Source organism: Nesoenas mayeri (assembly GCF_963082525.1).
Source record: "Nesoenas mayeri genome assembly, chromosome: 21".
In the NCBI taxonomy this organism is placed as follows: Eukaryota; Metazoa; Chordata; class Aves; order Columbiformes; family Columbidae; genus Nesoenas; species Nesoenas mayeri.
The window spans coordinates 2,081,499-2,099,195 of NC_137571.1; the positions used below are offsets into that span (position 1 = coordinate 2,081,499).

The window sequence follows — 17,697 nt, forward strand, 5'->3', positions numbered from 1 at the left end:
AAAGCATTATCTTTTGATCTCGTTAAGCAAATTGATGCTTACACATAGCATGAAATATAAAAGAATAAAATGAAGAGTTAAAAATATAAATTTGGGAAACCATCTAAAAACTGCAGAAGAAAATGCTTTTTTTCTCAAAAATAATTTTTTCCCTTCCTCCAAACGACAACAAAAAAAACCATGTAATTAAAACACTTTTATATAAATGTTTTCATAGATATTTTCCAACCAGCTGTTTTGGTTTTTTTGATTCATTTGCCTCTCAGAATCGAGGCGGATAATTCCCAGATGTGCGGGTGTGGACAGACAGACAGACAGACAGACGGCGGCTGCTGTGAGATGGGTGAGATGTGGCGCTGAGCCGGGACCTTCTCCCCCCTGCAGCGCCGTCCCTGCGCCCACGGGCGCCGACAGGACAACGTGCCTGTGGGTGCCCTGGGTCCCACACGTGGGGATGCGCTGCTCCAAAACGGGCGACAGACCGAGATCATGTCCACCCTGTTTTTGGAAGGAACAAGGACAACCCGCTTGTCTGCAGAGGGACACGAAGCTTCAGGTGAAGTCAGGAGGTTTCGCTGCCGCTGGTTCAGCTCAGACGGTGACTTCTCAGTGCAGGATCTCAGCTGGTGATGAGCAGGTCATGCAAAGCTTGCCGCGGAGACCGACAGCGATAAGGAAAAAGCTGCTGCTTACAACATTTTCTGCTCTGCTTAATGTGTAAATCAACCAGGGGGGTGGTTTCATCCTGCCTAGACAAAGAGGGTGTGAGGAACATGGGCACTGAGATAACCACAACCAAAGCCAACAAGAAGAATGCAAACGCTCCCTAGGAACTGGCAGAGCCCGACAGAGCTTGACAGAGCCCAACAAAGCCTGACAGAGCTCGACAGAGTCCAGCAGGGCCCGACTAAGACTGACATGGCCTGAGAAAGCCTGACAAAGCCCAACAGAGCCCAACAGACCCAGACAAGGCCCAACAGGGGCTGTCCTGGGCTGGTGGGCTGTAGTCACAGGGATCTTGTCTAAATGCAAGTGATGAGCAAGCAGTTCTCTCTTGTCCAGGGAGTACCATCGTCCAGAGTGGCTACAGTTTCCATATGGAGACAGACCTGTTGTCCTACGGAGATTGCAGGTACAGAGATGAGAAGTGGGAGTCCCCTGAGCAAAGTCTCTGCAGCTGCCTCTTCAGCAATGAATGAAGAAAAAGAATTAACTGGGAAAGCTCCTGTACCTTGCAAATCGCATTAGGAAACTGGCTGCAGCCTCTGGAGAGGGTACAAACAGGTGTGACACCCGTGAGCGTGGTACCATCCCACCTCGTGCTCCACTGTGCGGCGTGTTGGTTGAGGGGAAGGGAACGCAGTTCATCTCCGAGATGTCCGGCAGGCACGGGAAGGACCCTGCAAGACACAAATCCACAGCCTCGCAGACTGGCCAGGAAGAGCATCACAATTGCCTTAGGGAGCTGGGTACAGGACTCTGCTTCTGGCCAGTTGAATATAACCGTGTGACACCTCTTGGTGACCACCCAGAGCATCGCTGTGATGTCCCCTTCCTCAGCTACCAACAGGGACAACACCAGCTCGCCGCCCTCTGCTGCAAACACCGCCTGTCTCTACATGCCCATCAGCCACAACTGTCCCCCTCTGGGCTCTTAGTTCTGTGCAGCTCCACCAAGAGGAGCGACTCCCTGCAAGCTTAGAACATAAAAATAGGGTAGAATAATTTACCAAGACGATACAGTGGACACTGCAAAACCTCTTAAAAGGTTCACCTGCATTTGGACAAGTTCTCTGAACGATGTTACTGGGAGGTCAGTTCGGATACTGGATTCTTGCACTGTAACTCTCTTTTCCGGATGGCCCTGGAACTCACGTACCTGCTCGTCCGCCTGCAGCCCCAGCGGGGTGTGGGGGTTGGATTCGGGGTCCGGCAGCTCCGTTTTCGCCGCTGCTCTTCTCCCTGGCGTGTCCACCTGCGAGAGGTGCTCAGAAGAGCCGGACTGTTTTCTTCTGGAACTGGGCACAGCATCTTTGCCTTCATCCTGCGCAAAGGAAAACAGAGGGCTGTAAGTCGTGACTACGAAAGGGCCTGACATAGTACTGGGTTTTTAGTCCTGGCTTTGCAGTGGGAGGTGCTGACTTGAGGCTCTTTCACAAAGGCCACCAGGCCAGCTCTGGCATGTCCTCACTCATGTGCTATTTCATGAAGAGTTTAGTGACTGAAGTAGTTTCTTAACAATATTAACTCTGAGTTTTAACCACCGCAGCAACCTGAATCTCCCATCTTCTTGGCAATGAGGATGCGATGTGGCCGTTTTCTGCACTGTTCTCCTGTTTTGGTATCTAAATGTCACTTTTAAACTCGGTAATCTTGTCTGGAATGTTTGCAGCGACATTTATGGATCCTACCCTGGGACTCAGATGCCTTAGGGCTGGCTGGGGCACCCGTGTCTTCTCCTGAGCAGCACCTGGGTGAACAGGGGTCCCACTGGGACCTCCACCCAACTGCAGAGATAACCAGGCTGCTCATTAAAGTGAGGCGGTAATTTTAATTTAATGAATGGCAGTCATCTTAACGGACCCAGATAACACAGCAAGGGATGGGCAGCTCTGTATTTCTCATCTAGTCGTCATCTTTGGAGACGAGGCCACTGGATGGGCACATGGGTGCTCCATCCCCTTGGGCCTCTGACAGTGTCAGTCCTGTCTCTGCTGCCAAGCAGCATGAATATATGACTCAGCCCAGACACGTGGTCTCCGAGAGGTGATGGCACCCCAAAGGACAACCAGCTGGTCATCAACAAGCTGCTCTGACCCCCAGCATTCACACAAAACTGAACGGAACCTTTGGAGAAGTCACTGAGGTCCAAGGGAAGATGACAACAGCGATGTGCTGTTGCTGGCTGCTTAAGTAGAACCTTACGTGGAGTCAGCAAGGGTGAAACGGTGATGGATGAACTTTCTCCTAAGCAGAGAAGGAAGGAGAGGCGGCAGAGCCCTGGATGCTGCCAGGGAGACTCTTTTCCACGAGATCCCTCCACTGTAAGGTACGCACACCCCACCCAGAGTGTTTTGTGGAGAGAGGAAGATGTACTTCAGCAAAACCAGCACAAGCACAAGCCAAGCACATTTCCCATACAGGATGCTTAGGGCAGGCTCAGGCTTTGGACAGCGGAGCTGGGAAGAGGTGACAGCGAAGCCGTCACAGAAAAGCTGAATGAGCAGTTACCATAGGTTGCTGTCAAGCTTTTTGCCGGAGAAACGGCTGCATCTTTAACCGAAACACAAATCCCAGCAGAAACAGACGGGCTGTGATGTGATACACAGTATAAGATGATACACTTCAGAGGCAGCTTCCTTTTATTTTTTACTGAGAGCCTATGCAATAATTTGAGCTGTCCAAATACATGAAATTTGGTGTATCACCTGTGCACCTGCAGCCTTTCAGACCTGCAGACACGGGGGAGGTTGGACACGAGGAACAGGTTCCTCACCCAGAGGGTGCCGGACACCGAACCGGCTCCCGGGGGTGCTGTGATCTGTTCAGGAGGTGCCTGGGAAGTGTTTCCAGAGCAGAATCCAGCTCTGGGCTCCGGTTTCACGTGGAGCTCTGACCAAAAGGAGCTTTATCTCCACAGCTGCTGTTAAGAGCTACAGTTCTACCCGAGGCACAACCCTATTAAAATCAGCTTGTTTCCTCGTTTTTTCATTACTACGCCAAGCTGACGGTGACATGCAACGCTGCTCTAAAAAGCAAACCACGTCCTACGTAACCTGTGAGTTCTTCTCCCATCTCGGCAAGAACAAACGCTACTATATAGTTATTCATATGGTGTTCCGAGACCTAAGCAGATGGATCTCACTTCAACAAGTCTAAATTGGGTACCACACATACGAGATGCTCCACTGAAGACGGTGCGATCCGGGGGAGGGCAGCGCTTCAGAAATAAACTGCAAGGATTTCAAATCAGGCAACTCTCAACTGAAAACTAAGGATTTTAACATGGGATACTTACGGGCAGCGCGTTGCGGTGCCAAGCGGAACCTGCCGTGGGATCACTGGCGCAGCTCCGGCGTGTGAGCAGCTCGGATGCACTTAAGTTACTTTTGGTCCTTCGGGCCCCCAGTCCGGGGGTGCTGCAGAAATCGGCCGCGCTCCTCGCTGGGCTCTGCTCCACCGAGTTCGTTCTTGCGCTGCTCCTTTCCATTTCGGAGAGGTCCACTGAGGACCTACACGTGTTTGTAGCACTGGAAACTGCGCTTTTGGTTGGAGAGTCCTCCAGGGAATGTAAGCCTTGTCTCGTCCTCCAGGAACTCCTCACAGTGACGTGTTTCGTGTCGGATGAAGCTGCATCCGAAGCTCCATGGCTCTTCCAGCTGATTGTCTCCGCGGGCAGCTCGCTGCTCCTCTCCGCCAGCTCAGAAGTCTTTATCACGATGCTGCTCCTGGAGATCACTGTCTCCGCTTTACTCCTTGGTGCCGCCTCTCCAGTTCTGTCTGTCTCGGATAATTTCAGAGCACTTCTATTAATCGAGATCTCAAAAGGTGTGGGGTGATTGTTTGTTATCGGCGAAGGCTCATTTGGAGCGACTCTGATGTTGCTGGTGCTAACGTGCCGTTCCTTCGCTGATGTATCGGCACTGCTCCTTGGAGCTGTTGGCTCAGAAGGGAAGATTGTGATGCTGCTTGTCATTTTATTTGTTACCGTTTTAAAAACAGACTTCTGCTTTTCTGCATCAGCCTCAGGAACAGTCCCTCCCATCACTGCCTTCATATCCTTTTCAACAATGGCAGGTTTAATAACAGCTTTTGATCTCAGAGCTTCTCTTGGGCTGAACGACCTTCTGGATTTAAATCCTCCAGTGCTGGCATCAGATGGTTTTATACACTTGGTGGAGTCTTCATCATTTGCAGTGTTTCTGTCATTTTCAAAAAGCGATGCTCTAAAAACTCCCCTGGAATTCGAGAACTGCTTGGAACTGACTTTCTTCCTTGTCTCAAAATCTGACTGAGCAGTTATTCTTTTGCTGCTTTCCGATTCTTCATCTGAATTGGGTTTTTCCTCATTACTCTGGATGGTTTTGGAGTCTGTCTTTAAGCCAGAATTTACATGATTCACTGCTGAACACTCCTCCATGCCTTCTTTATCGAGACCTGTGAGGATCTGCAGAATGTCCTCCTGACTTCTGGAGCGATGCGAACGCTTCGTTAACGTCGAAGGCTTCGCGCTTTTGAGTGACACGTCTGCGGATTCCTTTTCCTGGGAGATTATTGCTCTTTTCGCCCTCCCCTCCGAGGGCTGTCTGTGCGACGCCACTAACGCGTTCACAGTTTCTGCTTTGGAGAGGTGGAACTGGCCGGCCGCGGCGGCGCCGTTGGGACAGCCGTGGCTCCCGTGGGCCAGCAGCGCGTCCCCCGAGCACTCACCCACTTCTCCCTGACCTGTTTTCAGCTTCAAAGAAGCCGCCGATTCTCCTTTACCTGACTTTTCATCCTGTGTCTCGGCGCCGCTCGGGCAGTTGCTGCGGAAGCCCTGGGACAGCTTTTCAGCCTTGGATCTCAGGCCCAGGTCACCGATGGATTTGGAAGGCGCTTTCCAGGATTTCTGCTCCTGTGCGGCGGGAGGATACCGGCTGAGGACGGACGGCTGCTCTTTGGGCCTCTTCCCCTCGCTCTGTGCGACGCCACCGGAAGAAAAAGTGGAAACTAAAGATTTCTCTTCCAGTCTTTTTGTATCTGTGTCCAAAAGGGCAGATGCACCAGACGCTCTTCCTGCTTTTCTGCTCGTTAAGCTCGGACTGGGCACCTGCTTAACCCCATGGCTGTAGCTGTCGTTACTGACACACAAATCTCTGTTCCTCGCCCTGTCCCGGCGCTGCTGCGGTGAGGGCTCCCGCGGCTTGTGCTTGGCCAACTCGGCCGTGACACCCCTGTATTTGGGCCTGTCGTGCTTTCCCCTGCTGGAAAAGCTCGTATCTTCATTTTCGACCTCTTCGTTCTCCAGATCTTTCTGTTTCTTTATTTGCATTTTTATTTCTTCTAGCTGACCCGCTAAGAGTTTGTTTTTATTCTGTTCGCTCAAGTAACTGTCTTGCAGGTCGTTGTTCTTGGCTCTCATTTTTTTAAGTTCTTCTTCTAAAGATTCAAAACGTTTGATCTGAGTTTTAAGCTTCTCGATTTCTTGGGTGAGATCTTTCACTTTGTTGTCTTCCTGATTTTTATTCTTTTGATTTTCTGATTTATTCCTGGTCTCATTTTCTACATGCTTCAGGTAATCCACGCTTCCCTTCCTCCTGGTCTCCTTAGAGGGCAACGCAGAAGTCAAGTCGTCTTCAATTCTCAAATCATTTCTGTCCAGGAGATTATTTGATGACCTTTCTAGTAAGTTGGATGCATTTCTAGTTTGATCTGCCCTGTTTAGTTTATTGTTCTGTTCTAGTTTCTGCGTTAGCTCCTGGATTATTTTTTCATTCTGCTTTTCTCTTTCATTAAAATGTTTTCTTTCTGTGATAAAGCTCAGCGCCAAGGACTTTAGTTTTTCTAACTCGCCTGTTAAGCTCTGCTCGGTTTTATCCAGCCTGTCCTCAGATGCTTCCAGTTCTTTCACTTTCACCCTAAGTACTTCTAATTCTGTAGATATCTTTTTGGTCAGGTTCTTCTCTTCGTTGAGGCTCAGACACAGCTGCGTGCAGTCGTTCTTGCTCCTCCCAAACGCCTCCTCCAGCTTCTCCAGCTCCGCCATCCTTCTCTGGAGATGTTCGATTTGTGACTTCAGCTCTCGGGTGAGACCCTCTTCCTCCTCAAGCTTCTCTTTCATCAACCGGCAAAGCTCTTCAGCCTTCCTTATCTCCTCATCCTTGCCCTCAATCTTCAGCACCCTTTTCCTTAGGGCCTCGACGTCGGCCAGCATGCTGGAGTTGCTGCCCTCAGCCTGAATTACCTTGTCCTGGAGGTCGAGCAGTTCGTCCTCCGCTTTCTGCAGGTTTTTGGTGGCTTCCTCCAGCTCGTCGAGGCGGCGGCTGAGGCTCTGCAGTTTGAATCGCAGGTGCCGGTTTGAGGTCTCCTTGTAGCTTGTCAATTCTGCCATGTTTCGTTTTTTATTCCTTTTGGGTGAAAGGTGCGGTCTTTAACACCTTGTGTGTTCCCGGTACGTCCCCGTTGCTTTGAACGGAGACGATCTCACCCTGAAAGAAAAAAAAAATGCTTAAAATCAATATAAGAGCTCAGAATAGAAATATTCTCGCTGTATAAATTAGAATATAAACATAAATATATAGTAAATATATTTATTTATATAAATCCCACGATCCCAGAGTGTCAGGGGTTGGAAGGGCCCTGGAAAGCTCATCCAGTGCAATCCCCCCATGGAGCAGGAACACCCAGATGAGGTTACACAGGAAGGTGTCCAGGCGGGTTGGAATGTCTGCACAGAAGGAGACTCCACAACCCCCCTGGGCAGCCTGGGCCAGGCTCTGCCACCCTCACCCCAACAAGTTGCTTCTCATATTCAAGTGGAACCTCCTGTGTTCCAGTTTACACCCATTGCCCCTTGTCTTGTCACTGGTTGTCACCCAGAAGAGCCTGGCTCCATCCTCCTGACACTGACCCTTTATATATCTGTAAACATTAATGAGTCCCCCCTCAGTCTCCTCTCCTCCAAGCTAAACAACGACACAGTAGACACCTCTCTTGTCAGTCAGAAGATGCCTGTCCTGGTTTTGTTGAAAACAAGTTTCTCTTTTGGTGAATTTGCCTGTCAGCTCAAGCTTCATATCAGCTGCATTTTCCTGGAGAACCAGACCCATGTTTTGGTAACACAGCAATGGAATGTGAGGTTATGGATGAGCACGGATGGACATCTGGAGAGAGGGACAACGAGAAACCGGTGACCAGAAACTGACCAACGGAGTGTGACATCCCATTCACGGGATACTGCATAGAAAAGGGGGAGAGCACGAGGATCTCAGCCCTTTTCCCTATGGCGACATGAGGAGAGGACCTTGCGAGTCGTCCCTGCGAACCGAGGCCAGTGACGGACTGAATCCAGCTCCGGTTGGCTGCAGAGTCCAGTCCAGGACTTCGGCTGCCGGCTCTGCAGTTGCCGGGACTTTCAAGATTGGTTTTGTATATTTTGTGTTATTTTCTCTATTTTTATCAGTAGTATTAGTAAAACATTTTTAATGTTTCCAACTCTCTTCTCTCTGTCCTTCTTTCCCTCCCGATCGCCTGTGCTGAGTGGGAAGGGGGAGAGGGAGGGACTGAAGGGGGAAGGTGGGTGAGAGGTGGTTAACAATACATCTGCCACGGTTTATTGTCACCCCGTAATCTAAGCCCTCAACAATGCCTTAGAGGTGAAGAACCATAAACGAGACCTGGAAAATTGAAAATGCAACCGCCAGCCATTGATGGGCATTGAGGAAGGGTGAACCCCATCACCGTCCCTGGGGGGGTGTAAAAGGAGTTTAGACAAGGTTCTTAGGGACATGGGTTAGTGCCAGAGTCAGCCCAGGTTATGGTTGGACTCGATGATCCTGAGCTGACCGGTCATGAAGAGCAGAAGAGGGACCTTGGGACTGAGTCACTGATCTCTGTGGATGTCAGAGGAGAACATGATTTAGAAGAAAACACTCGAACATTTGAACGAAGCAGAAAATTGAACTCGGCCATTAATTGCATGAATGAATGACTAGTGGTGTTCCCCAGGGACTGATGATGGTTTAATGTCTTTATTAACAACAGAGATGATGGGATGAAGCCAGTTCATGGATGATACTGGACTGGGAGGTAGGGCAGGGTCCAGTTGAGGCCAGTATCTAGTGCAGTGCCCCAGGGGTCAGTGCTGGAGCTGGTATTATTCAATATATTCATCAATTACTTGCAGGAGGGAATAGAGTGACTGTCAGCAAGTTTGCTGGTGACACCAAGCTGGGAGGAGTGGTGACACTGGAAGCTGTGCTGCCATCAGAGACCTGGACAGGCTGGAGAGCTGGGCAGGGAAAAATGTAATGAAATAGAACAAGGGCAAGTGTAGAGTCTTGAATCTGGGCAGGAACAACCCCAGGTTCCAGTGTAAGTTGGGGAATGACCTATTAGAGAGCAGCGTAGAGGAAAGGGACCTGGGGGTCCTGGGGACAGCAGGATGACCATGAGCCAGCACTGGGCCCTTGTGGCCAGGAAGCCAATGGGACCTGGGGTGGGTTAGAAGGAGGTGGTCAGTAGGTCAGAGAGGTTCTCCTGCCCCTCTGCTCTGCCCTGGGGAGACCACACCTGGAATCTTGTGTCCAGTTGTGGCCCCTCAGTTCCAGCAGGACAGGGAACTGCTGCAGAGAGTCCAGCGCAGCCACCAAGATGCTGCAGGGAGTGGAGCATCTCCCGTGTGAGGAAAGGCTGAGGGAGCTGGGGCTCTGGAGCTGGACAAGAGGACACTGAGGGGGGACTCATTCCTGGGGATCAGTATGGAAAGGGGCAGTGTCAGGAGGATGGAGCCAGGCTCTTCTGGTGACAACCAGGGACAGGACAAGGGGCAATGGGTGCAAACTGGAACACAGGAGGTTCCACTTGAAGATGAGAAGAAACTTGTTGGGGTGAGGGTGGCAGAGCCTGGCCCAGGCTGCCCAGGGGGGTTGTGGAGTCTCCTTCTGTGCAGACATTCCAACCCGCCTGGACACCTTCCTGTGTAACCTCATCTGGGTGTTCCTGCTCCATGGGGGGATTGCACTGGATGAGCTTTCCAGGGCCCTTCAACCCCTCACATTCTGGGATTCTGTGGGAAGCGTGGCTGATAAAAAAGAGGCTCAGTCTAATTAGCTGAAGAAGAAGGAGACGTAAAGCAACATCTACAAACAAGTATGTTCAAAGTATCCATGAGGAGTCTTCTAGCAGGAGGCATAGCTTTAGCTTTCGCCATAGTCAGAACTAACCCCAGTTAGTGGATCTAAACTGATCAGTGTTACAAGTAAAGTGCACATTTGTAATATTGAGGGGAATCGGCCAGTATAAAATATTATCTTAGACACAGTGGCTGATTAAGCTCAGACCAGAGACCTCCAGGGGTAGTTCTAACATCAGTTACTCCGGCTAGTCATGACTATTCTTCTCCAGTCACCGGGATCAGATCAGACGGAATGGTGCAGGATTCTAACACCTGGATCACTGATAAAGTGAGATCAAAGATGCTGAAGGGCCGTATCCTGAAAACACTTGAAAAAAATGCCCTTCTGATGAGACACGTAGGAAGCCCGGGGAATCTCAAACTGTTATTCAAGGTAAATATTGAGGCAAAATGTGTGGCCAGTAAACACCCAAAGGGAGAAAAGATTTTTGTCTGTTCTAAGAGGTTCTTAATTAGAGCACATTAAGCCAAAACCCGGTTTTACAAGAGAAAAACATGGCACAGAATTCAAAGTAGTAACTTACTAACAAACACTTCAGAATTTACCAGCATTCACTATTTAAATGACTCATTCTGATTCTCCTTTTCTGCATGGATGTCATTGAGTTTTCCGGTCTTCCTCAACAAGTGCATGTACATCCTAACTTTATCCATATTTATCATCATCAGTTGCATCCTCCCTGTTTAATACAGGTTGCGTTTCAGGGCTATTGTTACTTTGCGTGGTTTTGGCCGTGGCATCCTGTGAGTTCAGTACCTGGCAGATTCATAACTCTCCATCACTCTCCATGTTCTTAAATGTATTATTTTTCCTGCACACACAGTTTTATTCACCAATATCCACAGTTTTACAGAAACAGCAACTTTTTATTAATTTCTTCTTCTGCTCTAGAAGTTGAGGCGACTGTTCATGCGTACACCTGGGACCGCTCCCTGCACCTCCCCAAACGTTAGGCTGAGCTTAGATCCTCCCTGTTCTATTTTCTGCTAAATCACCGCTCAGAATACCTGTGGGAACCATATTTTCGCACCGAGCACAGCGTTTGCGCACACCTGGGGAAACGGAGCCTCAGGCAACACGGTCTTAATTAAAGGGCTTCTGGCGTCGCACACGTGTGCGAGGGAGCGTGAACGCGTCGTGCTCGAACGCAGTGACGCTGCTGACAGTTCGCGCTGGTATCGGAGCTCAGCACAGCGACAGCATCAGCGGGATCCTGCTCCCCTGCCCCACGGTGGAGCCCAGCGTGCCGTTCTTCATTTGGAAAGCAAAGTTTTTCTGCCATTTGTATAGAGGAAGGACGTGGGTGTCACAAATTGCAGCAGATGAGGACACTGGGGCCAGACTCTCGGCTAAAGGGAGAAGGAAAGTTTTTCTTAATTTGATTTTACCTTATACGAGCTCCTTCCAGCATCTGGGTCTCAATCCCACGCGATGCTGCGTAGTCGTGGGAACAGGAGAAAAACACTCCAGGGAAAAAAAAAAGGGTAGAAAGCAAGATATCCAGACTAAATAAGAGCCACTATGTGTCATCAACCCAACATGCCACCTGCAGGCTCGTAACCATGTCCTGGGGCAGCTGAAGAAACACAGATGATGTGTTTAGCGGGGAAAGGGACACCCTGGCCCCACTGAACACAGGGGCAAAATGCCAAGTGACTTTTAGGGATGTCTGTATTTTGGGGGGACGAACGGTCTCAGCAATGTCTGCATCTCACGGGAGAGGAAATTCTCAAAGTTAGAACAAGCTCAACAATCTGGAAGCGGTTTGAGTATTGACTAACACAACGCTAGACTAGAGACACGTGAAATGATGAGACAGCGGCCAAAAATAACCACAGTGGCCACGATGTTCAAGGAGACTAAAACAAAGACACCAAAGGGCATCTGCAGCAAGGTGGGACACTGCAGCAAGCTCTGCAGATGGTCACTGAGTCACCCCGACCCTAAACCGACACTCCCATCACCCACCAGACTCCTCAGCGTTGCTCCTGGCATTACAAAAGGAACTGAAGCTCTTGATCAGAAACGGATCGATGCCTTTAAATCCCCTCAGCATGCTACTCCTATCTGCCAGGTATCAAAAAATGTTTTGTACATACAGCGGGACAAGTTACCTATTTGACAAGCTCCACGTTTCAAGAAAAATGCCCCATCCTGCACTGCAATCAAAGCTGAGGACGACAACGTTCTCCTCGGCCTCAGTGTCCCATGCTGCGACTTGCACGATCCTCAGGACCAGATTTCACTGTCACGTTTGATTTCACAAACACTATAGCGAGTCGCAAACTTGGCAGCGTCCTGCGGATGGCATGGGAAAAGCAGCCCCTGCTCAGTGCTGCCTTTGTAATGTTGAATATTCACCCCTCCATCTCTCCCTCTGTCCCAACTGCTGCTCAGTCCTCAGTGCTGTGGGTTTCTGGCTTGTCCATCTCAGATGTGGGTTAATAAAGCGGCAACAAGACAAATATAAAGAAGAAAGATGTCTCAAGGTTGTACATCCAGGCACAGGGACCCGCTCTGAGCTCAGCAAGTCTCCAAGCCAGAACTCTGAGGTTGTCAGAATCCCCCCCGTCCATATTCTCCTTCCTGGGACTCCATTTCCAGCCGTTGCTGGAGATGGGATACAGGGTAGATAAACCTTTGCTCTCATCCAGCAGAGCTCTCATCATTTTCTTGGGTTCTTGTCTTGTTCCATCTCAAACACCAATGGATTTCAAGTACTCATAACCAGCTCTGAATCCTTTTGCTCATTGGGCATAGGCAACTTTAACCTTCACATTCTTCCTCTTACTGGGGCACCGATACGTCCCTGTTGGCATTAAAATTACAGAGCATTGAACATTCCTCCTTCAAAAGCCCTCCCAAAAAAATGAGCTCACGGACCCAGCCGTACTTAAAACTGGTTATTCTTGCAACTTTCTTCCTGGGGGAACTCAAGCAATGGTATTTGTAAGTTTGAAAACTTACATGCTCTGACAAAAACACAAGTTCCCTCGCTTGTGTTGCAGTTTGGATTCCTACACTTGGCCCTCGTCAGGGAAACAACAGATGACATTCAGTGTAGATCAACATTAAGTTACAGACACGAGGAAAAAACCACCCTAACTTTATATGTAAAACAACAAGCTTTCAGCTTACTGCAACCGTTGAGGAAAATACAAGCTCATTGTTCTACAGTGGGCAAAAACCAAGTCTGAGTTACTAGGAAATAATCTGCTGCCAGCTAGAAAAGATACGCAATAAAGATGGTCAAGAGTACGATTCCTGCAGAGGAAACCACTGACAAACGAGAACTGTTTAAGCTGGAAATAATAAATTATTCAGGAGGAATGTGACAGATCTATAAAATTACGAGTAGTCTGGAGAAGAGGGATATGATAAAATGTTGGCTGTCCCTGCGGTCGCAGTGAACAAGGAGAGATGCTGCTCCTCATGACATGCGGATAAGCGGCTGGACTCTGTGGTGCTAAAAGTTTCCATGGGCAAATAGATAAAGTAACACCAGAGATGTCTTCTGAGGGTTAGTAAATCCACAGAAGCCACTTCCAGCTCTGTGCCACAACGGGCCAGAGGCTGGGAGAGCACCCAGGAACTACTTACCACAGGTTCTCCCTGTTGTTACCCTACAGCTCTGTTCTTAGCCACTGCAAAAATACTGGGCTAGATACACTTGTGGTCTGACCCAGGAAAAATGGGCTTGGGTAGGAAAGACAAGCCCAGCCTATAATCACAAAAGGAGGAAAAGATCTGTCCTTCTAGATCCTGAAACCAGGATTATGACTGAGATGGAAACCACGGATGGTGGCTCTTGACGGTCAGGTCTCTGCCCTCTCTGGCAGGCCAGCCACAGCAGCAGCTGCGCTTCACTTTACGACTTGGACCAGGTGCAAAAACCTCAGATCCCACCTTGCACAAGAGCGCGGCTTAACAGTAAAGGCTGAAGAACAGGCTCGTCTCATCTGCACGTCGGCCTCCAGCGCCGAGCAAAGAAGCCAAAGCAAACCCAGCACCCAGGTCTGCTGGTGAATCTTCTGCTCCTCAAGCTGACACACAAGGTGACACCAGCGACCTGGGCCCGTTCTTGGTGGTTTAAATACCACGAGGACTGTGCATGGCCAGACAACTCGAGCTCCGCGCTTGCTTCTGTGGAGTTTAGCATTTAAGAAGAGCTCTGACTCCACACTTGGAGGCCCTGCAAGGAGGCAGCAACACATCATTTCACCAAGGGTCTTGTGTCACAACCCAAGACAAGACTGTCAACAGATTATTTAACAACCTCATTTGCCTTTTTTTATTTCCTAGTAGGTAGTTTTGTGCCGGTCTCAATGAACAAGACCCTGTTCTTCCTCAAGAGCAACATCTAATCCTGCTCACTAGCCTAAACTTTGATTAAAGGAGACTGATCCCAGGTTAGGGAGGTTCTCATTTCTACAACCAAGCCGAAGGCAGAGTCTGAAATATGAAAAATGTAAGTTTGTGAAAAATGTAGAAAGAATTTGGACATTCAATTTATAGCCGCACCAGTAATTACTTTAACCCTTGTTAAAATGAGTAACGTTGAATAGCTGAAGAAGCAGAAGACATAAGGTATTTTGACCTGAATTAAAAATGATAATTCAGGTTTTAAACAAATCTCTGAAATTTAATTTTTCATGAATCTTTACTAATAGCCCTTCAACACAATAATCCTCAGCAGAGGTCTAGGACTAATTACTCTGATAAAATTCAATATTCAAGCACAAGCCTAGTTTTAACCACTCTCTTGTACATCCACTTTATAAACCGTCAGCATTGCTATCCATCCACTGAACACAACAGCCCTTCAACTACAAAGAAACATTATCCTCAAAATCCCCCAAACCGGCAGAAGTTTTACCTCGAGTCCCTGGAAAGTTGCTTTTGATGGGGGGAACCCTCCTCAGGGGACGCTGCCGTTTCCTTTGGCTCAGCTGTGAGCAGCCTGACACCCGATGCAGCCTCCCCGATGCAAATTCAACACTTGCCCTGCTTAGTGCTGATGCAGAAGGTGAAACTGCATTTCCTCTCGCACCCCCTGCAGCTTCAGAATATATCTTTTTTGTTCACTAGCAAATGCAGAGCCAAATAAAAGGAGGGATTCAGGAGCTTGTGTGACTCTCTCAAATATGATTTCTTCGATGAAGACTCCAACAGAAGTCTTTGTGCTCAGTTTATCACTGAAAATACCCTCAGGTAACAAAAAAGTAAATAAAACAACTTTTATGAGCAGATCACAGCCTGGATCTTTGCAGGAATAAGAGAGCACGCTTCTAGCTGTGGGGACTTACACACATCAACCTCTACATGAACGCTCCATGGACAAGAGGAGGCTCTGAAACAAGCTGCCAGGATGGCATTATGACACTACGCAGACCTAAGCCTAAACCTAAGCCTGCTCTGAGGGGAGACTCAGTGCTCTTCACAGGTTAGGGCTCCACGGTCTGGTCACCACCAGCTTCAAAGTTCATCCAGCTCCTACCAGCATCTTGTCTGCAGAGCGTGAAAGGATCAGAGAAGCCAACCCAACTCGTTGCTATAACGGGAAAACTGTTCTAAATTCGCAGTTTCATGCTGCTAGAAAACCATCAATATTGAAATACCCTATAGACAAAGTTCTATGGGCTGCCTGCATTTAAATCCACTGGTATCTAACGGACAACAAACAACAGGTAACTCTGGGCAGAAGACAGACAAATTCAAGACACTAATAAGGAAATCTGCAGGCGTAACACCAAGCATTAATTTATCCACATCCCATCCTAGAGGATGATCAGAGCCAAGATGGCACAGGCTTTTCTCACAGTGCATTTAAGAAGCAGGGAGTGAAAAATAAGGCACAAGTGGCAGCAGAGGGTCTCGCTCCAACACTTTTCCAGGGCACAGCTGGCTCCCCTCGCTCCCCCACGTTGTTATTTACATCCTTTCTCCCCTTGTGCTCCCCGGACTGCGGAAGGAAGGATGTTTCACAGGAAGGAAGGACTTGGCTGTACTGAGATGGGACCGTGCTGCGTCTCCCACTGGGATGTTTCTTTCTACAGAGGAGGGGAGGAGTGGGAAACCTACATTTTCTGTCTCATCTCAGTTGCCAGTGAGGGCGTGAAGTTAACACCAGGTGTCACAGGAATGATCCGAGGCTGGAACAGCTCTGCTGTGGGACAGGCCGAGAGAGTTGGGGTGTTCAGCTGGAGAAGAGAAGCTCCGGGGAGACCTTAGTGCGGCCTTTCTGTGCTTAAAAGAAATATGGGGACAGACTTTTTAGCAGGGCCTGTTGTGATGGGACAAGGGGTGATGGTTTAAACTAATGGAGGGAGATTCAGGCTGGACATGAGGAAGGAATTGTTGCTCTGAGGGTGGTGAGAGCCTGGCCCAGGTTGGCCAGAGAGGTGGTGGATGAACCATCCCTGAGACATCCCAGGCCAGGCTGGACGGGCTCTGAGCAATGTGATCTAGCTAAAGAAAGATCCACCCAACTCTCATGACACTCCAGATCCCACCTCCCCAGTACTGAGCGCAAGAGAAATGCCCTGTTCCAAACTGTGCTTCTCATTGCTACACTCTGCCCAGTGAAAAAAAACACCTAAGGACAACATGCCAAGAATTTAAGAGCAGTTTATAATACACTACAGCCAAATCTCACAGAGAAGCACCAACACCCACATGTCAGACAGGATACCTTTATGCTAAGACATTAATCACACTCAACAACACTAAAAACAACCCTAAATGGTAGCTATAGGAACAGCAGAGGGAGACGCTTCATCAGGATTTCTTGACTGCCCCAAGTTCACATTCTCACCACTAACAGTTATTTATCATCACACAGGAATTATCCTTCTCCAGTAAAAACAGATATATCCCCAAATGATTCACAGTACCTGAGGAATTAGTGTTTTTTCAGCTCTGTTCCAGATCCTAGGTCAGGAATCTCCTATTCCAGTGGATTCCACTAAGATATCGCATGTAACGACAAGTTCTTGAAGCGGTTTCATCAGATTTTTCCCTCTAAGGTAACCCGCTGCGCTCCCACGTGAGCACGGGCACCTTAAAGGCACAAGCAGCTCCGAGTGCTGCAGTGAAATCAGATGATCAGCGCCAGCCCGGAGCTGCTGCAGCCGCTCAGCTTCGCAAACACAACCTGCAGTTTCCAAACCAACCCAACAGGGAAGCCGCAACCCGGCGCCGCAGCTTAAAACCCAGATAATGCGTATAAAAGCAATTAATAGAAAAGGAATTTTTGAGGATGAGCGCGAAAACAAAGCCTGACGGATTCTGCTGCAGCACTGCAGCAAAATCTGCATGCACGCTCGTTACGTGTCGCAGCAGAACCTGCACAACCCTGCACGACCTTCAGCTGTTTTACCTTCCTGTGAAAACAAAGGAAAACACGACAAGCAAACGTACAAGGTAAAGAGAAACGCGCTTGAGGTGCAGCCTGACACATGAGCCCCAAGCTTCGGGGTTTTGTAATATTAACCACCAAAGCCAGGGCTGAGAAAGCCTCAGTTCTCACCTCCTCCCGCTGCTCCGCTTTCTCAGAGGGCACATCCAGGGATGTGCATCTGGTCTTGGGCACAACGCTGTTTGCAGGGTGTCCAAATGAAATCTGTCCTGCTGCTTCTGAGCCAAACAATCACAAATCCAACCAGGGAACACGGGTTTTCACGGCAAAACAATCTTATTTATATTCACAGACACCCCACCAACCATCAAGTTTTGCCAAAAATGGCTTAAGTTAATGAGTTAATCTGATACTAAATGAGGTTTGATACTACGGCCCGGGCTG

At 48.9% G+C, this 17,697-nt stretch overlaps 1 protein-coding gene across 1 annotated transcript; it reads right to left on the reverse strand.

The window, feature by feature from the left end:
• Positions 1–1,364: 1,364 nt before the first annotated feature.
• On the reverse strand, positions 1,365–7,090 carry LUZP1 (leucine zipper protein 1; the record flags this gene model as incomplete). The annotated part of the gene is made up of 3 exons (XM_080357548.1): positions 1,365–1,400; positions 1,880–2,044; positions 4,019–7,090. The coding sequence occupies 3 exons, from the start codon at positions 7,088–7,090 to the stop codon at positions 1,365–1,367; spliced, it is 3,273 nt and encodes a 1,090-aa protein (XP_080213674.1).
• Positions 7,091–17,697: the final 10,607 nt, after the last annotated feature.